The sequence below is a fragment of the Ursus arctos genome, unplaced genomic scaffold (assembly GCF_023065955.2).
Source record: "Ursus arctos isolate Adak ecotype North America unplaced genomic scaffold, UrsArc2.0 scaffold_29, whole genome shotgun sequence".
Lineage (NCBI taxonomy): Eukaryota > Metazoa > Chordata > Mammalia > Carnivora > Ursidae > Ursus > Ursus arctos.
In genome coordinates, this window is record NW_026622974.1 from 27,849,496 (window position 1) to 27,869,733 (window position 20,238).

Below are 20,238 nucleotides of genomic sequence, written 5' to 3' on the forward strand. Positions count from 1 at the left end.
TCCCTGAGTTTTCTAGAGAATTTCAGGGCTTGGGTGTTTCCTTCTTTTAGATATGTTCTGCCCTGTGTCAGTTACCTTTTGAGTTCTTTGATACTGTTTCTGGTGTGGTGGCCTTGAGTGGTCATTAGGACATAGGGTTGTGAAGAGATGTGGGTTTTGTTGCTGCTACTTGCTTTTATGAGCTTAAGTTTTCGTAACTATTAAATGGGAGTAACACCTAGCAAATGTTCAAGATTTGAACTAAAATGCTAATTAATAGAAATGCAAATGCCAAAAAGTGCTGTTAGTGAGTTGGATGACTATTTGTTTTAATGGGCTACAACAGGATAAAAAGTACAGGTGTTGCTTCCCAAATGGCCTCTATGGTCAGGGATCCAGGTGTGTATGTGTGTGTGTACACGTGAGAGAGAGAGAGAGACAGACAGACATAGAGATGGGGATGAGTGGGCAGAAATAATTTTAGGTAATGTCCACTGATGCAAAGCCTTGTTAAGTCAAGAAGGGATAAATGTTGAAAGTGCTTAGAGATTTTTAATAGTCTAAAAAATATTGCATTATTATTAGCAATAATTTAGATCGAGTTCTTATTATCTTTACTGCCTATTGCAGTGCTGGGGACTAGATTGTTCTATGGAGACTGTAGGCCTTGACACTTCTGCTCTGCTTGTCCAGCTGGTAGTTATTGCACATTCCACCTGAGTGTGATCGTCACCCAAAGGGTAGTATTTGAGACGGGGGAGGGGGCTCCAAGTGAGATGCTCCTCTGTGGGTAGCAGAAATATCTCTAGGAAGATTGTTGAGTTGGCCAGCGTCCTTCATTTTTTTTCTTGGGGGCTTGGATTTTGAACTCATAACACCAAATTTCAGATAATGAAAAAAAGGAGAGGTTTCCGGGAACATTAGGGCTGGTTAACGGCAGATTCCCAGAACAGGGTTCTTTCTAATGTGTCCTAAGATATTTTTAGGATGGCCTGGTCAGAAAAGTTATGTACATTATCTTCTGGAGTATAGTATGTTTTTCTTTTATTTATAGCTGTTTAGTCTTGAGCCAAACATGTGGAATTTCCCTTGGGAAATTATTTTCATCAAAACATCCTCAAATATAAGGAAAAGGGTGAGAATTTATAAGTTGTAATAGTTTAGAAAGTGACCTATAAGTCCATGTTTACCTGTGTGTCTGTGTTTGTGAATACCCATATTATTGCATGGCATACATATGGTCATATTTGGAAATTTATCTCTATTTATGCTAGTCAAGTAGGACTTGGACCAGTGTAGGAATATTTAATGGTATAAAATGTAATATTTGCTCAATTGGTCAGACTGTTCTTACTTGTCTGGTGCAGGAGGCATGCAATTCTGGGTGTCATCAGAGTCTAAACTTTCTGAGTCCTGGCAGCCACGTTCCCTGGATATTGAGGTTGCGGCCTATGCGCTGCTCTCACACTTCCTGCAGTATCAGGTGTCTGACGGAATCCCGATTATGCGGTGGCTCAGCAGGCAGAGAAATAGCTTGGGAGGTTTTGCGTCTACCCAGGTGAGTGATGATAGTTTTTCATTTTTTAAACGAAATCTAGTTTAAATATATATGTAATTTTTTAAAGAAAGTAGGTGGTTGCTTTTTTCATGACTTCATAAAATTGGCAATTTAAAAATTTACTACCGTAAGTCAAAGGTCTAAGTTACTGATTTTAATCTTTTTCTGGTCACGGATATAAACATCATATGTGGTACGCATATGGAATAAATTAGCTCCCCTCTATGTTGGCCATCTTTCACGTGGGGTAACTGATATAGTAGATAGTCAGTTTCAGTCAGCAGGTACTTTCCAAGCCTGTCCTGTACTGTAGGTCAAGGACATTCAAAAAAGGAATAAAGGAGAGCTTCACTCCCAAGAAAGGTGGGTGAATGCATAGCAGGTGTCCTAAACATTACTAACTTTAAAGACTCTTTGGTGACCTGGATATATACTTATATGCACACATGTTTTTCTTTCCTCAACAGGACACCATTGTAGCCTTGAAGGCCCTATCTGAATTTGCAGCCCTAATGAACACAGAAGGGACAAACATTCAAGTGACTGTGATGGGGCCCAGTTCACCAACTCCTGTAAAGTTTTGGATTGACACACAGAACCGCTTTCTTCTCCAGACGGCAGAGGTGTGGACAAGGGGGTGGTTATTTAAAATTACGTGTAGGTGATTCCTTATGCTGGAATGCTGTTTTATTTCCATTCTGTTGACTTCAACAAAGACTTGTTCCTAGAGCCCTGTAAAGAGACTGGGAGGAAGGAGTGCCCTCCTTTGGTTGAATTTGCTGAGCTGGGGAAGAGAGGAGGGGATGGGAACTTTGGAAAGATTTGGAAAAGGAGAAAATATGGGCTCTACCATATTGGGAAAGGAACGAACACCTGCTGAGTTCCTATTCTTTGCAGGCAGTGTGCCAGATTTCTTTACATGTGCTATTGCATTTGCTTCTCAAACCAACACAAAGAAAGTAAGTACTTTCATCCCCACCGTACACGTGATAAAACTGAGGCTGAGAGAGGTTAAGCAACTTGCTCAAGATTGTGTTGCTAGTAACAGTAGAGCTAGGATTTGAACCCACGATTTCAGACCGTGTTCTTCCCAGCTGCACCACATGTCCTCTTAGGAGAATTGATAGAATCAGTAGTAGGATTCTTACTTTATTTTTTTTTAATTTTTAAAAAATTTTATTAAAAAATTTTTTTTGGATTCTTATTTTAAAATAGGATAAAGGCTTATTGTCGACCCTAACTTTATTCCTGTGGTTAACGTTGGGGGAAGCTGAGAGTAATGGGTGAAAGTGATAACTTCAAGGCTGGAAACTGAGGAAGAGGGCTGGTGGCAAAAGAAAAAGGAGGAGTAGTGTGAGTCATAGTCTGTGATCATGTGCCACTGTGTCACGGGAAGGCCGGAGGATTAGGCGCTAAGGGAGGTGGGAGGAGTGAGAGGACTTCTGTTTCTTGTCTCTCTTGCTTCCCGCACCTCTAGAAGGGCAGCCCTGTCCCCTCTCTCAAAGAGTAGAGATGAGGGTGCATGGAGAATGGGCCCTTCCTCTGCCTTCACCTCTCTTACCTGGTTGGCCCCTAGCTTTTGACATGTGAGGCTCTGTGAAATTCTTAGAGCTTTTGCAGATGCCTTACACTCCTAGTGAGGGGTAACACTGGTTTCTAGTGCTAGCCGGAAGGACCTGCATATGGAAGATTAGCCTTACTCACTCTTTTCCCATCTTTATTCAGCTTGCTGTGGTTCAGCCAACTGCAGTTAATATTTCCGCAAGTGGTTTTGGATTTGCTATTTGTCAGGTATGTAACAATGTTCATTTTTGTTTAGTTCAGTATGACTTGTTATAATAATCCTTTCGTTTGGGGTACTGCTCAATCTGTAACTTAGATAATGTATAAAATTCTTAAGGGTTTCTGTCTGTGACTTAGGTAAGATAAATCACTCTCTTTAATAAAAAGTATTAGAGATGTTACTACTGGTCAGTAGATAGCAACCAAATGGACTGACAATCTTGGAAAAATATTTCTTGAGTATTATATGCTTTTTGAAGTTAGGATTAAATTCTTCCGATATGATTCTTGTGAGCTGTTGGGAACTCCCCATCTTTTTTATGAAAATACAGCTCAGAAATCATAATGGTGGTAAAGTTTCTACTGTAACTTGATAATACAACAGATTTTGCCTATAACTTCTTAATATTCATCTAACAATATGAAGGTCAACATGGTATTACAAGGAATTGACTTGAAAAGAGGAAATGTCCCTTTAATGTGAAATCTTATGTAATTGTTGGCTAACTGAATTTAAATTAAAAAAAGAAAATCTTATATAATAGTAAACAAAACAATTAGAGCATGATATGTTCAATGCTTTGCTATAAGAATAAAATCCAAGAAACTTACCCTTAATGGTACAGTAGCGTTAGAATAAAATGGAAGTAGTATGTAAAATCCTGAATGGGATAGTTATTGTCTTAGTACATTGAAAATTACAGGGACTTGACATATCTTATTGGAAACCAAAAATAATATTTTATATAGGACCAGAAATGGTTATGTGCTTGGTTGGAATATACAAACCAAACTAAACCCTTGAAAGATTTACCGAGAGAGTTAAAAAAAAGGCTATTATAGAGAAAAGGTACTTTCCCAAAAACCAGTACAACTGTTCTAGTTGAAAGAACAGGTATACTTCCTAAGTAGGGCAGATAGATGGTCAGATATAATTTCAAAACTTCGAAATAATTCTTAAGATTATTTTGTGTAATATTCAAAACACAGTAGTAAATGTTTTTTTAAAAATCAAGGAAAAATGATCACAGTTAAAAGGAACAGTATTCAACAAAAAGGGTAGAAAGAGAAAAGAGTGAATAATTTATATTTGTCATTCTTAACAAAGGCCATGTGAAAATTTCCACTCCCAAGCTGTCTTTCAAAGCAAACAGCAAATCCAAATGTAAATACACAGGATATTTTAGATACAATTGAAAAATTATATGTACTTAAGTCACCAAATTGGCTGGAATTTATTCTTTATTAAATCAAATGTAGATAAATGACTGAAGCCAGATGAGTTTTACTTGGACTTTGAAGGACACAGCAGTAAATGTGGTTCCTACTGGTCAGAATGCTCACTACTCCAAACCTGCCTCAATATGCAGAACACAAAAGGTAGGGACTGACAGGCGCTTCTTAGGATGGAGAAACAAATTGCTAACAAGATGGACACCTGGGAATATGTTTGGAGATTCTTTTAATTGATATTTTTGTAAGCACTCTAGATAAAGGAAAGAAACCTCTCAGGTTTGCAGTAAATTCTTAGCCCCTTTTAAGAACTAAAATGCTAAGCTGTTGGAAATAAACTGCAAGATGTCTCCAAGTTCGCTGAATGAGCAGTTGAGCTTTTCATGGGTCACACATTAATCCCGATACTAAGTTATAGATGAGTATTAATTATGATCCAGAGGATAAATATAGTAGTTCTTGTTTGTTTCCTGATGACGTTGGTCTCTAAATGACAATTGCATGCCATTGGAAAGGGGATGATGGAAATAAGAGACCATCTCTCCAGTTATATGAAACTGTTCTTCACCTCCTCCAAGAATATTCTAAAATTTTAATTGTAGCTAAGAAAGAATTAGAGAATGCCTAGAGTGAGATAACCAGAATGATCAAGAGGACGAAGGGATTATATGAGCTAGGTGTAGCAGAATAAAAAGTTGGAACTCTTAGGTTTGAAAGAGGAAGGCTTAGAAAGAGGATTTATTTTTATTTTTTATTTATTTTTTAAAAAGATTTTATTTATTCATTTTAGAGATAGAGTGTGTGGGTGGGTGGCGGGGGGGAGCAGAGGGAGAGGGATAAGCGGACTCCATGCTGAGCCCAGAGCCCGAATTGGGGCTCGATTCCTTGATCCTGAGATCATGACCTGAGCCAAAATCAAGAGTCGGACCCTTAACCGACTGAGCCACCCAAGTGCCCCAGAAAGAAGACTTTTTTTAAAGTGTGAAAATCTACAGAGGGTACTAGATGTTTAGTTCTGAGGTGTGTGTGTGTGTGTGTGTGTGTGTGTGTGTGTGTGTATGTGTGCGCGTGTGTGTGATTTAAGTATAAGAAAATACAACATTACATAGCAATGGTAAAGCTTCTGAATCTTGGCATCAAAAAAGGTGGAAGAAATAGATTCCAGTTCAACTTGGCATGAGGCAGTTGTAGGAAATTTTGACTATATTCCCAAGCTTCCGATCTTAGGAACCCTTTGGGAAAAACAAACCAACTTATCCTCACCTTTGCCCAGTGTCCCCACAGCACCTTGCCCTGGTGGTAGGCACAGAGTACTTGCTGAAAAAGACCCAGTTGTCTTGAAATCTGTCGTTTTATCATCTTTTAAAAGTATTGTACAACCAGAAAGAATGCTGAGCCGTTGAACAGGTTTCTGTTCAACCAGGGCTCTTAAATGTTTTAGTTTTGGTTTAGCTTACTGAGTTTCTAAGGTTCCATTTTGTGAAAAATGACACCAGTTGGGCAGCAGAGCTTAGAAATTAGTGGATGATCTCAAGAAAGAAATAGGCTGTAGTTTCGCTTTTTCCCTAAAGAGAATGTTTTACATTCCTTGAAAAAAAAACCCCATACAATACCTATGAATATCATGAAGGTCTGTACCTGTTCTGGAGTCTCACCTAACAATTTTCTCAATTTTAAAAATCATTGCTTATAAACTTTTATAGTATTTGTTTGTTTGTTTTTTTTTTTTAAAGATTTTGTTTATTTATTTGACAGAGAGAGAGACAGCCAGCGAGAGAGGGAACACAAGCAGGGAGAGTGGGAGAGGAAGAAGCAGGCTTCCAGTGGAGCATGGAACCTGCTATGGGGCTCAATCCCAGGACCCTGGGATCACGCCCTGAGCCGAAGGCAGACGCTTAACAACTGAGCCACCCAGGCACCCCTATAGTATTTGTTAACAATGATACTTTTTAGCTGGTAAAACTAGTTTTTTTTTTTTTTCTTGGTCGAAGATTATAAATCTAGTTGCATTTATCCCAAAGAGAATCATTGCCTAATATTCAGAATACGTAATGATGGCAATTTATTGGTAATAATTTATGACGAGCTTATTACTTATGCTCATTTATTATTTTTTGCAGTTTAATGTAATTTATAATGTGAAAGATTCGGGTTCCTCCAGAAGACGAAGATCTATTCAAGACCAAGAAGCTTTTGATTTAGACGTTGCTGTAAGAGACAATAAAGATGATACCAATCACTTGAATTTGAATGTGTGCACAAGGTTGGTATTGCTTTAAGCCCTTTCTCTCTCTCTTTTTAAAATAGATTTGAAGATTTATTTGTTTATATATGTATGTATGTATGTATTTAAGAGAGGGAGAGAGAGAGAGCACATGCGATGGGCGGGGCAGTGGGAGACGGAGAGAGAGAACCCTAAGCAGGCTCCATGCTCAACTCGGAGCCTGAGGTGGGGCTTGATCTCATGATCCTGAGATCATGACATGAGCCAAAATCAAGAGTTGGACGCTTAACTGACTGAGCCACCCAGGTGCCCCAGATTTGGAAATTTATATATATGTAGTTATCTGACTATATCAATATAAGGAGTTACAGGGGATGCCTGGGTGGCTCAGTCAGTTACGCTTCTGCCTTCAGCTCAGGTCATGATCCCAGGGTCCTGGGATTGAGCCCTGCATCGGGCTTCCCCGCTCAGCAAGGAGCCTGCTTCTCTCTCTACCTCTGCCTGCTGCTCCCCCTACTTGTGCTCTCTCTCTCTCTGTCAAGTAAATAAATAAAATCTTTAAAAAAATATAAGGAGTTACATTTAACAAAGATTTCAGTTATTTAATACTCTTCAGATTACAAACTAGAAATACTGCTTAATTACATTTAAGTATTAGTGTGTTCAAAATGATTTACAAGTTCTTCTTATATTTATAATAACTTTGAATAGAAAAATTTACTAGAATGTAGGTCTTAATTTATGAAAACTTTAAATTAACCAATCATGTTTAATACTCTAAAATCCATTATTCCTTGGTTAGTAATTTTCTGTTAAAGAATATTCCAGGTTTATATTTAACTTTTAGTTAAATATAACTTTTAACCCAAGACTTCATAAGAACATGCAAGTTTAATGAAGAGAATGGTGTTTTTAGACACAGTTAAAATACTCCAGTTTAGAAGGTCTTCACCTTAGATAAATAGGCACTTTTAGCTTCTGGGAGTACTTAATAAGGTGATTCTTAAATTCAGTCTGTATCCAAAGCATCTGAGGATCTTGTTAAGTCAAAAGGAAAAGGGGTTCCAGCTCAAACCTGCTGACTTCACAGGTTGAGAGTCTGTGAAGCTGCCTTCTTCAGCTTCCTTGGTTGTTCTAATGCACACACAGGTTTGAGAGCAAATCCTTCAGAAGGGTCTTGAACGGGGAGACTTCACAATTGCTTCCTTGTCAGTCTATCCTCTTACCGCTGCATGATTTGCTGTGAAGTTGGGAGTTACTGTGAAGATGCCCTGATATTGAGGAGCTGCCGTCTGCTCTTTTGAAATACCCCCTAGTGTTCTGGTTGAACGTGGCTTGTTGTTGGCTTGTTGTTGGAAGTCACTGACGTGGTACTGAGCTGCCAGATGCTCTTCAAGGTCATTGTTGGGTGTTTCTCCAGGTGGCCAACCTTCTTAGCCATCGCTTGAATCCAATCTCCTCCATTACTGCTACCATCTGTACTATCCTTGGGCCTTCATGTTCATGATTTTGGTATAAAATGTCATTGTGTTTGTCCCATCCGTTCCCTTCCTGGGCAATTTGGACTCATAGCAGGGGGATAGCAGAATTCCTTCAAAGGCTTCCCTTTTCACTAAGAAAGTAGGACTCCCACTCTTCTTTATGAAGTTTATGATTGGTTTCTTTTCCAGAATAATAGCATTGTTATTATTATTTTAAGTAATAATAAGCTGTATTTATCACAAACTTACGTCAAACACTTCCACATGCATCTCATTTAATCATTATGGTAACTCTATAAAGTAGGTGGTATTATTATCCCTGCTTTTGTCATTCACGCACTCATTCCTTCATTCATTCGGTAAATATCAGTTGAGTCTCCATTATGTGGCAAGCATAGTGTCAGATGTTAGAATATGACGGTGATCAAAAAGGCACAGGCCCTGTCTTCATGGAACTTACTGTTTGGAGGGGAGACTGAGAGAAATTCGTAAAAATAAATCTTCTAAGTAAGTCTAAACTTCTAGTTTTGAAGTGGGCAAAGAAGAAAAGTCTTTGGAGCTGTAAGAGGGATTTTACCTCTTAGGGAGATCAACTGAAGAAACAGATGAGGAAAATCAGGTGAAACTAGGATTCAGATGAGGATGGGGCCTCATTTCTTACAAGGGCCCATGAAAGGATATAGGGTTCCAAATCTGGACCTGTCATCAGGAATCAGATGGGTGATAGACTTTGAGAGGTAGAGGATATATATATCTTTTTCCCTTTATGGGGGGGAAACTAGAGAAGGGAACTGTTTTCGTGTGCGAGTAGCGGTTGGTAAAAAGGATTTGGATTCTGCTCCTGGTCTTCTGAGAAAAATCCGTTATGAATACAAATAACATTTTCAGTGAAGTTTTTCAGTGGCCCTTAATAAAAAGAAAAGCTGGTATTTTAGGTGCTTTATTCCCATCCGTAGGGTCCAAGCCCTTACTCACCTCAGACGAGGTTTTCTGTGTGTGGCGTAGTCATTTAACAAATTCTGCCCCGGGCTGGTAGGAAGACCAGGTCAACCGAGGCACGTTTGATGGTGTCCCGAAAGTCATCGTATTTAAGCAGATTGGCTGTTCTTCTCTTTAATGTTTGCCCCGACACAAACGCCTCTAGCTAGCACTGCCCTTACTAGTTTCCAACAGCATCTCTCTTGGCCGCGTGCATCACTCCGCAGATGTTCTCACTTGTTTGCGATGCTGAGCCAGCTGTCGTCGGCAGTGGGACCGTGTGGCTTTTCAGTCAGCCGTGTTTGGCAGCCATCGGTTAGCTGCTCTCAAAAGCAAGCTCTTCTACCAGCCCTCCTTGCTTTCGCCGTCTGAAAGGACAACGGGAACTCCCGTAACAGTGCTCCGATCCTTTCACGTTGTAGACAGACTCCTTTCCGTAACCACACTGGGCTCTTTCTGCTCCAAGCAAAAGGCTCTTGCCACCTATTCATTTTCGAAAACTGTTTACTTTAAAGGAGACAAGATGCCGTTGGTGCCCAGATCCTTTGATGCTCACGTTGTGTCCAACAGGGTGAGAGAACAAGGTAGTGTCACAGAATTTTCCAAGACTTGGAATTCTCGCCAGGTGGCCAAAGAAAACACAAAATGTGCTCCAAGTACATTTTGGAGAACAAAGGGAAGGACTCTCCTTCTTGGTCTTTTTCTAAAACCAGATGAAGAGAAGATTGCCAAAGACTTGGCGGTGGTCTGCTGCTTAAGTGGTCAACTTTTCGGTTTCTTTTTCAGTTCCTGGCTTTCAGCTGGAAAGCTCAGGGCTGTCAACTTCTGAGAAAATGAAAAATGCGATTCAGTTTGGAATCACCCCTAGAACACAGGGCTGCCCACTGAAAGGGCGTCCAGGTTGTACTTGTTACAAATCTGTGGGCACAAGGCTGATACACTGCAGGCATTTCACGTCACGTGAATGCATTGCTAAATCATTATTCCTCATGTGGTTGAAAATTATAAGAATTTCATACCCGTAAAGAAAGGCTTGCCAGTTTTATAATAGTTTTCTATAGTGCTTTTTTACTTCAACATAACAGTAAGTATTGGACTAACACTTGTCAGTCTTAATTTTTATGTGAAGAGAATTTGCCAGCAGCTTTAGGTTTTTCCTAAAGGGTTTTCTTCCTTCCATCCCGTCCTCTCTGCTGTAGGTTTTTGGGCCCAGCTAGAAGTGGCATGGCCCTTATGGAAGTGAACCTCCTCAGCGGTTTTACCGTGCCTTCGGACGCAATTCCTCTGAGCGAGACCGTGAGGAAAGTGGAACATGATCATGGAAAAGTCAACCTATATTTAGATTCTGTAAGTAGTGAAACATAAGTTTCACATAGGTGACTGGTGACAAGGTGCCATTTATTGTCTTGGAAGGTCTGCCTTACTCTCGGCCTATTTCCTTTGTCTTTATTTCAGCTTTTTGTGTCCCTGACTGACCCTAACACGGCAACCTTGTTTTTGTCCCCACTAAGAAGACATCACTATAAAATAAACTTAAAGAGAATGATGTTAATGACGAGCCTGATGAAAGTCTTGATAACTCAATCCTTATTTCATGCCAGCTGTAAACTATGCAGGAACTGTGACATTGTAATTTCAAAAATTTGGTCCAGGTCTCAGTTTGAGAACCCCTCTGCCTCAGGGAATTGCTAAAATATTCTTTTTTTAAAAAAAAATTATTTGAGAGAGAGAGAGCACAAGCAGGGGAAGCAGCAGGCAGAGGGAGAAGCAGGCAACCTGCTGAGCAAGGAGCCTGCTGCGGGACTCGATCCCAGGACCATGGGATCATGACCTGAGCCGAAGGCAGATGCTTAACCGACTGAGCCACCCAGGGATCCCTAAAATTATCTCTTTAAATTCTGATGATGAAAGCTTTAATTGTGAGTTTTAAAATGCTTTTGTGGAGCTTTTAATAAATCCCAAAGGGGTTAATATTTCTCCAATGAATAATATATTAGGTGCTTAAATCATAGAAGAATATTCTCAGAGGTCTTTACACAAATTATTTTATAACTTTCATATACTCTTCTCTTTGTATGAAAATTACTGATCCAAGAATAAGGCGTGTAGAGTATGTGAGAGAAATGGAAGTGAAGAACTCGACTGTACTAGTTATGTCTCGAAACTGCTGGCATATAATTTATTCTTTTTTTCCAACACCTATGTGAAAGTCTTAGGTTGAATCGAAATTGAGTTCTAAGTGTTCTTAGGATTTCATGTTATGTTGGGGGAATACCTATGTTTCTTATTCCAGTTTTGCCAAGTATGAATCAGAAATATATTGCTTTAGCAATATATATACTTTAAAAAAATTAGTTCTTGAATGTTCTCATTTGTTTTAGGACTTCAAAAACTACTCTGGCCAAAACTCTGTTAAAACTCATTCAAAGTCTTGGGGCACCTGGGTGGCTCAGTCGTTAGGCATCTGCCTTCGGCTCAGTGCGTGATCCCAGAGTCCTGGGATCAAGCCCCACATCAGGCTCCTCCACTGGGAGCCTGCTTCTTCCTCTTCCACTCCCCCTGCCTGTGTTCCCTCTCTCTGGCTGTCTCTCCCTCTGTCAAATAAATAAAATCTTTAAAAAAAAAACAAAACTCATTCAAAGTCTCTAGCTTCTTTTTCTGTTCGGGAGTTTTCATATATTACATACCGCTTGACTACTGTGGACTTGATTTGGAATGTGAAAAACAAGTTTAAGGCTTTTATTTATAATGTAATTGGTTCTTGGAGTATGTCCCGTATCTGTGATGTACTTGTATGTATGTATGTATGTATTTATTTATGTGATGTACTTGTTAATGGTTATCTTAATTTGAATGTTCAGTATGTTCTGACTGATTAACTTGATTTTTTCATTTACTGCTATTGGAAGTAATGGAATATTTGAAGGAATTCATCAATTCTCAGATTCCTTTAACAACATTAGTTGCCAGTTTGGCTGCTCCTGGAGGCAAGGAGCTGGCCTTTTGTACCCCATACCAGTTTTTGGTTGTGGGGTACAACCCCCACCTGGGGTTACCTCACTAGGGTGAGGTTCCTCCTGGGAGCTGAGGGCAGTTCTTCAGAGAACGGGGTTGTGTGAGCTATCAGCAGCAGCCCAGGTGGGTACGTCGCCTGAGACGCGGATTGAGTGAGGCACCAGGGCCCAGAAGCAGGAATCCTTGGACTTGCTGCTTACTTAACCCCTCTGAGTCTCAGTATTGCTTTTGGTGAAATGAAAGTGGGAAATTACCTATCTTGTAAGAATTATTTTGCGAGTTAAATGAGATAATTTATATAAAGTGCTTACCGTAATACAGGGTAGGTAGAAATCCTCCCTAAATGTTAGCTTCTATTTGTTTTCCTTAAATGGTAACAAAAAGAAACATCTTTTGCTTTGCCATGAACGCATCGTCTGTCAACCCCTTAAGAGTTTTTTGTATTTTTCAAGGTAAATGAAACCCAGATTTGTGTGGATATTCCTGCTGTGAGAAACTTTAAAGTTTCAAATACACAAGATGCTTTGGTGTCCATCATGGATTACTATGAACCAAGTAAGTGTGTTCTAGAGTTTCTAATACTTCAGAAGTTAAGCCAGACATTCATTCATTCATTCATTCATTCATGGCCACCTATCTCATGTGTGGGGAGCGTTGTTGGGGAGAGCATAGGAGGTGGGGTGTAGGAGGTGAGCTTTCCACTTAAATAAAGATAATTGATAATTTTAAAAAGTCACATGATAGCACTTAGCAGATGAACACAAAAAAGTGATGTTTTTCCTAATAATTTTAGGTTTTTCCTCATGTTTTAGGTATTTAACTAACAATTACAAAATTTACAAGGAAAACTGACATAACTGTGAGTCTGGTTATGTGCAGTTTCCAAGGTTTCGCTTCTTTCCCAAGCATCCCTTCCATCTGTTCTGTTTTAAAAAGGGATTTCTTCAGGAGAGACCATGAGCCTCATTTGCAGTATAGAGACTGGGATGGGTTTAGCAGAGTCTGTTGTTTTGCTAAAATTTATACATTGTATCAGTTTTTTTGTTTAGCGGATCAAGAAAAATAACTTTGGAAAATAACTTGAGCTTCTTCAATTTTACTGGTAATTTCTCACACTATAAAATGTTAAAAATTTAGGGTGTGAAAGCAGAGATCTGGTTTGTAGATCACCCAGGTTAGGCCTACTCTATGCTCACAGAGTGACATTCTGTGAGTGTATGATCTCCGTAATTGTAGTAAGTCTTATTCTGGTGGCTCAGAATCATCAGAATGCATGAGAATCGTTAACATCTTGACGTGTTCGGGAGTTGTAGATAATTACACTCTAAAGTAAAGTGAACTTGTTCACGTCGTCAGTAGTGTTCAACAGAGTATCATTGATGATTAAGGTTAAGCACAGCAGTTCTTTCTCCTTCTGAGTCAACAAGCCAGTTCCTCTCATCTGCCTCCTGGTGGAATTGGGGAAGAGCCTCCTGGTGGAATTGGGGAAGAGCATTTACCCAGGTTCTTGTGGGGGGTTTGGGGGTAACACTGAGGACAGCCCTTCTTTTCTGTGGAAGGACAGATACACAGTGGAGACACAGTGGTAGTGCCCAGTTATCCAACTTTGGAATTCAAACTAGTTGGGAAGTTCTCCAATTGATGTTTCTTCAGCAAATGGAGAATATTTTGAACATTCAAGAAACAAAAAAGATTCACTCTTTGTACATTTTTTTGTGGAAAGCAACTTATTTAGGAGGGGGACATTTTCAAATGGAAAATATGGGAAAGGTCAGAAATAATAAAAACCTTACCAACCCAGTTTTGAAGATTCTAAAATTAAAAAATATATAATGATAAAAAATATTTAAAAATATAATAATGTCAAAAAATGAAGAAATTTGAAAATAAAATGTTTTTAAAAATTGTAAAAAATAAAAAATTATGTTGTATAGTAAGTTTACTCTAGTGCCATAGGTACTTTATATAGTTTTTAAAAAATATTAGCTTATGCTATAAAATTTACCCCAACATATTAGCTTATACTATAAAATTCGATGCTATATGCTCAACATTTTAAAACATTGAGATGCATTACAAAAGACGCATTACGCAGGCTTCTCTATGTATTTTTGTGTTTTTTAATAAAGCCCACAGTAAATCTCTTTTCGTAGTTCTAATGAGCTTTGCTTGAATGCATAGAAAATGACACTCGAAAATAAACTCTCAAGGAGGTTAAACAAGCCTTAATTTCAAGTCTTTCCTGTTCCAGGAAGAGATTCGAGTGTGCTTGGGGCTGCAGCCTGCAGCTGTGGTCTGGTCGTCCCCCACCCCCTGCCCCCTGCAGTGCTGGCCAGCTGTGGGGGGTAGGGGCGGGGGGGGGGGGGGGCATAGTGCAGGGAAGGCATTGTTTCTCTCTTGGATTTGGTTAGCAGTGTGGGCCCCTCCTGAGCCTTTCAGTTGTTTCTTGTAAAGTAAAATAAAATTATGTGAAGAATGGAAATCTCAGAGTATTGAAACTCAGTCCTGAAGTGGTCTTAAGGTTTGGCAGAGTAAATGTTTCCGAACAAGGGACCGTGTAAACTGATGTCTGCCTCTGCACAGGGAGACAAGCGGTGAGGAGTTACAACTCGGAAGTGAAGCTGTCCTCTTGTGACCTCTGTGGGAACGCTCCCGGATGTGGTCCTTGCGAGAGAGGAGCTGCAGCCTCCCTTTATCACGCTTCAGTCCTTGTCGCGCTCTGTGGCACGCTGCTGTTCTCTTCGCAGCACTGGCTGTGATTCATTTTTTAAGGACTTCATGTAACACCGACATTTCCAGAAGTCACACATCTTGTTTTCATGATCAAGTATTTTTACTATTTTTGAAAAACTTTTTTTTTTTTTTCCTCTCTTTATGGGGTTATGGGGGATGGTGCCCAACAGGTCCTAGGATGTATAGCTGCGTGGATGTCTTCTGACTTCTGTGTAGAACAGAAAATCAGAGTTTGGCAGTCGTGCGTCTTTATTTCCCCCCTCTTAAAAATCATTCAGGAGTGGTTTCATGGAGGTGTTGTTTTCCCCAGAATAAATGTGTTATTTTAGATTAGCTATTCTTTTTATTTTCTAGAAGAAATGAGCCTAGGATCTTAAGCATTATTATACACCAGTGTTGGCTTTAGCATTAAAGACAGATGTCTGGGAACTGGGAGAAAGCTACCAGAAGGAGGAGCTCTCTCTGTTCCCATCCCACATCCACCCATCCTAGCCCTCTGCCCTGCCTCACCCCCCAGTGGTCTCAGTATATCCTTCCTAATTGGATATCACTTCTTCCTTTTTAGTAGGGGGTGAATTTTTTTTTTTTTTTTTTAGTGAAGTGTGTGTGTGTGTGTGTGTGTGTGTGTGTGTGTGTGTGTGTTTTTCCCCACTCCAATTGTAATTTCATCCCCCAGCCTTTACCCTTCCTGTTTTTCTTCTGGAGAGAAGAAGAGAGGGAATGTGTGATTCAGAGCTTGGGGAGTGTACAGAAAACTGCCCTAAGGAGTCCTGGGTGCATTGCCCTCCCTCTCACTGCCTCAGCCCCCCACATTGGCTCTGTTTCCAGGATCAGAGTCAGAGGGCATGGCAGTATGTGCCCCAGGGGATTCAGACTAGAAGATCCTAGACCAGAAGCTGCAGCGTTGTTAGTAACCAGGGTACAAGATCTTGTTGAAGATGCCGCAGGCTGACCTCCCTGTGACCTGGGAAAGAAGCTGGGGCTTGACAGGGGCCGAGAAGTGAACATGACTGCTGACCTCAGGTATGGGAGGGTATTGCCCAGGGTCCTATAGAAGCTCTTCTAGACTCAGGTGTTGGAACGTCAGACAGCCAGCTGTCTGGTGACATCTAACGCTTGTGTGGATCTTTAGGATTTCTGAACTTTGAGCACCTGGATAATTGGTTACCCTGTAACCTCTGAAGGGTAATACTCATTTATCTGGGTGAAACTTTTAAAGAAAAATTCCTTTCCTTCCATCCCCCTCCTTTTCTTCCTTTCTCTCTTTCTTCCTTTCCTTCCTTCTTCCTTTCTTCTTTTCCTTCTAAATACATTGAAATATTTTAGATATATCAAAAATAAACTAAAGATCTCTTATTAAATCTAGAAATGGTTTAATTTTGCTCCTTAATTCCATGCCATTTCTCTCAAGTGAACATGGAAAAAATAATTGCCATGAGCTCCAAAAAGTCTGCATTATGGTATTTAAACTGTTTAAAAATAAATCCATCAAAAATAAAAGATGCAAATAATATCTTTTAAAGTTAATTTTTAAAACTTTTTTTTTATCTTAGTGAATTTTACAAAATTATAGTGGAGTAGATGTTCCTATATTGTTTTTGGATATTTTGGATACCAAGGGAGGAGTTACCAACATTTCAGTGGTTTAAAGCTTGAAACCTAGATGTAGAAAGTAGATCTTCAGCGAGTGGTCTATGGAGAGGGAGAAGTTAAATATCAAATAAATAATCTTCTTGTATTTACTCTTAAGCGGGTATAAGTTTCTAGTTCTGTTACACCTTTGAAACAGTCTGATCGAAAAATAGTGTTTGTTACGTTTGGGCCTTCAGGTATGGTATTTTCGGACTTTATGTCCTAGGACTTCTTTAAGATGAAAATATCTTCTGATGAAGTTGGGGGAGGGTGTTGGCACAGGATAGCCTCGTCGCCTGCCTCGCCCAGGGAACCTTATACCGGCCATCGGTACCTTATATTCTTCAGCAAATAATTTATACTGAACTTCTAGTGTAGTATATTGGGAGACACTAGAATGGAAAGGCCAAGGGAAGATAGCTTGTATCTTTTTTAGGCCATATTTCCTCATTTAAAAACTAGAACTCGAATACTTTTTTGTGAAGTACTTCAGGTTTTGAGATTAACAAGTCATTTTGTAACTTTTCTTGTAATGCATCTTTTTGTTATAAATTTATTAAGAGTGGAGGAGGAAGAAGAGGAGGAGAAAGTCAGTTAGTGGTGCTTCACGGTGCACAGGCTGTGGCGATGCCTTGTCCTCGTCCTCCTTCACACCTTTCTAACAGAACTGGCTTTGTTACAACCTGTGAGGCTGCATTAAAAGCGATTGATGAGCCACAGGCAGAAGGGAAAGAAGACATGTAGCAGTACTAATTAATAGTATGGACTATTTTCTTTTCTGCGTATGCTATGAATGATCGTATTAAAAAACCCCATTTTACCTTTATGTTTGCTTATGATGAGATTCTTACATTTAGAATGCTGTCCATTTCATTTCCTGAGATGAACTAATTGGAAATCTCCCCTTCCCTTTCACTGAGCGGGAACCTTGCTAAGACACCAGCAGTTTTGACCGGCCAGTGGTTCCAGAGACTGAATCACTCGTAGCCGAACGATTCAAAGACAGAGCAACACTTTTATATTCAGTTTCCCCATCCTACCACCTTCAGTTAGAATTCTAAAAAAGCGATGAAGGCAACTAACAATTTGTTTGCTGTATCAATGAGTTCAGAAAAAAACATGTCTGGTTAACAAAATGCTTTTTTTTTTTTATTGTATTACTCTATTATACTTTATGTTTTTCAAAACACTGTAACAATAATATCTTTGGTTTAGTATTTTGGGTATAGTATAATCTGAGGAGTGTTGTGCTAATATAAAATCTAGATACACATCTATTAGCTAACAACTTGTTACTTAAATATGCAATATCATATCCTATACGTGGGGATCTTCAGAATTGTAGGTAGCATAATTCTCCCTGCTCCCATTCTTTTGAGCCTGGGTATAGTTATTGTTTTTAAAACGTTATACTTAGCCCTAATTTCTGTATATGTAAAATATAGTTATAAACAGTCTGGCGATATAATACCAATTATCTTTAAATCAATTATTTAATTCAGCATTTCTGGCTGTCCTATGACATTTAAAGAAAATTGGAGCTATCATTTTTCTTTGTCATTTTTAGAACAAGGTATTTTCCTGCTGGCATATCATTACTGGAGTTTTTTGTAACAGCCTTACTTTTTTCTCATTTGCTCCATTGAAGTTTAGTACTGATTTCTGTAGAAATACGTTGTAAATACCTACTTGACAAGGTTTCTTAAGATGAAGACAGTACTTATTTGAGTTTGCCAAGTGGCAAACCTTGGGTCCAAATGCCATTATATATTCTTGGGGGTATCATTTTCTTGCACAGTAGAAGTCTGAGATACTTAGAGTAAGTACTTGCTCTTGGCTTAGCTTCAGAACCTATTCTACTCTCAGTAGAGACTTCTGTTAGACAGAAGATATATTCCTCATTTTCCTTTGTTTTCAGATTCCAATAAAGCATAGCACTTTTAAGAACTTAAAAATTTCATATCATCTATTCAAATGATATTTATGAATAGTAAATATCTTAAGCTACATTGGGAGTAATCTGAGGTGCAATTATTTTTATCACTACTTTGAATAAAGGACTGTTATCCTCCTTTCTTCCAGAAACTGAACAGTAAATATACATTTTTAATGAAGTATGCATTAGTGAGAGTAGGCTTGTTTCAAAACTGTTCCTAGCCAGTGTGTTTTCCTCTGCCTCATCAAAACACGTTATATCATTCCATAAAATGTCATTTGCATTTCAGTTATTGTCACCCAGGAAAACAGATGTTTTGTAGATGATTTCTGAGCTTTTTACTTCAGAGGACGCTTACACACTGGTATGTGCATATCTCTGTAACAGGGATGAATGATATTGATAGACGTGTGGCTCCATATTTAAGATTAATTTTATCTCATGTTGTCATGAGGCTACGATTTACCACTCTTCTGCCCGGTGCATTGAATTCGTGGTAGAGGGTAGTGCCATGTTCCATTTGTAGATTTTTAAGATTTATCTTTGATAGCTTCAGTAGTATATGACTCTATTTTGGTCCTTCCCGGCTTCCTGTTTTGGGTTTTTACTAGGGTACAGCTGATTTGGTAGAGTCAATTTATTTTCTACACAGGAAGGTTTATAAAATTTTTTTCCTGAATCCCCTATTTTAAGAATCTCTTTTGCATATGAGAAGAATACTGTTGAAATAAAACATTATTTTCCCCCAAATTAAAGCATCGTATGTTGATCAAAGTGATTCCGAAAGTTTAAATTTTAACTGTTAGAATGTTACGTTATTGTTAATTGTATTCTATTATATATTCCGCAGGAAATCATGGTTTATCAATAAAAAATTAAAATTCCCGTCTATTATTATCATCAGTGTTCCTTTATTTTAGTTTCAATCACATCTACAGCACATCCTTTACCTACACCTATTTAACTCTGAGAAACGAGATGTCGGAGAGTGGGTTTATGGTGTTACAGGAATTTGACACGAGTGAGGAATGACAACCAACCTGCTTCACCTCCCTCCTTATGCTTTGCTTTTGGGTTGGAGTGGGATCTGCAGAGAGGTAAGTGATATACCAATAAAAAATGTAGAAATTATATAGAAATATAGAATGCACAGTTTGTGTACACAGGAAAATGGAGGCGTGGATTGTTGTCTCTGGGTGGGTCCCTTTGAGTCTGAGGTTATCTTTAATTCTCACAACGGACCAGAGGTGGTGCTTGGCTTGGGAGCTGTTGGATTCTCTTCTTCCTGCCACTGCTTGGGTCATCATTTCTGCTAAGGTGATGTAAAAATGGACCTTAAAGAAGGTTCAAGAAACAATTTATTGGGGGCACCTGGGTGGCTCAGTTGGTTAAGCAACTGCCTTCAGCTCAGGTCATGATCCTGAAGTCCCAGGATCAAGTCCCACGTTGGGCTCTCTGCTCAGCAGGGAGTCTGCTTCTCCCTCTGACCCTTTGCCCCTCATGCTCTCTCTCTCTCTCTCAAATAAATAAAACCTTAAAAAAAAAAAAAAAGGAACAATTTATTGGCAGTCACTAGTGGTAACTCCAGATTAAGGAGATTCAGAATGGGGGTATTGTGTCCCTTGACCTGGTCACGCTGCATAGGCACACAAGACATCACCCCAGACTTTTGCAGCGTCCCTGCAAG

At 39.2% G+C, this 20,238-nt stretch overlaps 1 protein-coding gene across 1 annotated transcript in view; it reads left to right on the forward strand.

The window, feature by feature from the left end:
• CD109 (CD109 molecule) overlaps window positions 1–19,442 on the forward strand; it is a 129,171-nt gene extending 109,729 nt beyond the window's left edge. Inside the window, exons 27-33 of the mRNA XM_026507073.4 lie at window positions 1,347–1,537; window positions 2,005–2,160; window positions 3,263–3,328; window positions 6,673–6,815; window positions 10,435–10,582; window positions 12,703–12,805; window positions 14,834–19,442. Coding sequence (XP_026362858.2) covers window positions 1,347–1,537; window positions 2,005–2,160; window positions 3,263–3,328; window positions 6,673–6,815; window positions 10,435–10,582; window positions 12,703–12,805; window positions 14,834–15,009 — 983 coding nt within the window. The 3' untranslated portion in view covers window positions 15,010–19,442. The remainder of the gene's footprint in view (window positions 1–1,346; window positions 1,538–2,004; window positions 2,161–3,262; window positions 3,329–6,672; window positions 6,816–10,434; window positions 10,583–12,702; window positions 12,806–14,833) is intronic.
• Window positions 19,443–20,238: the final 796 nt, after the last annotated feature.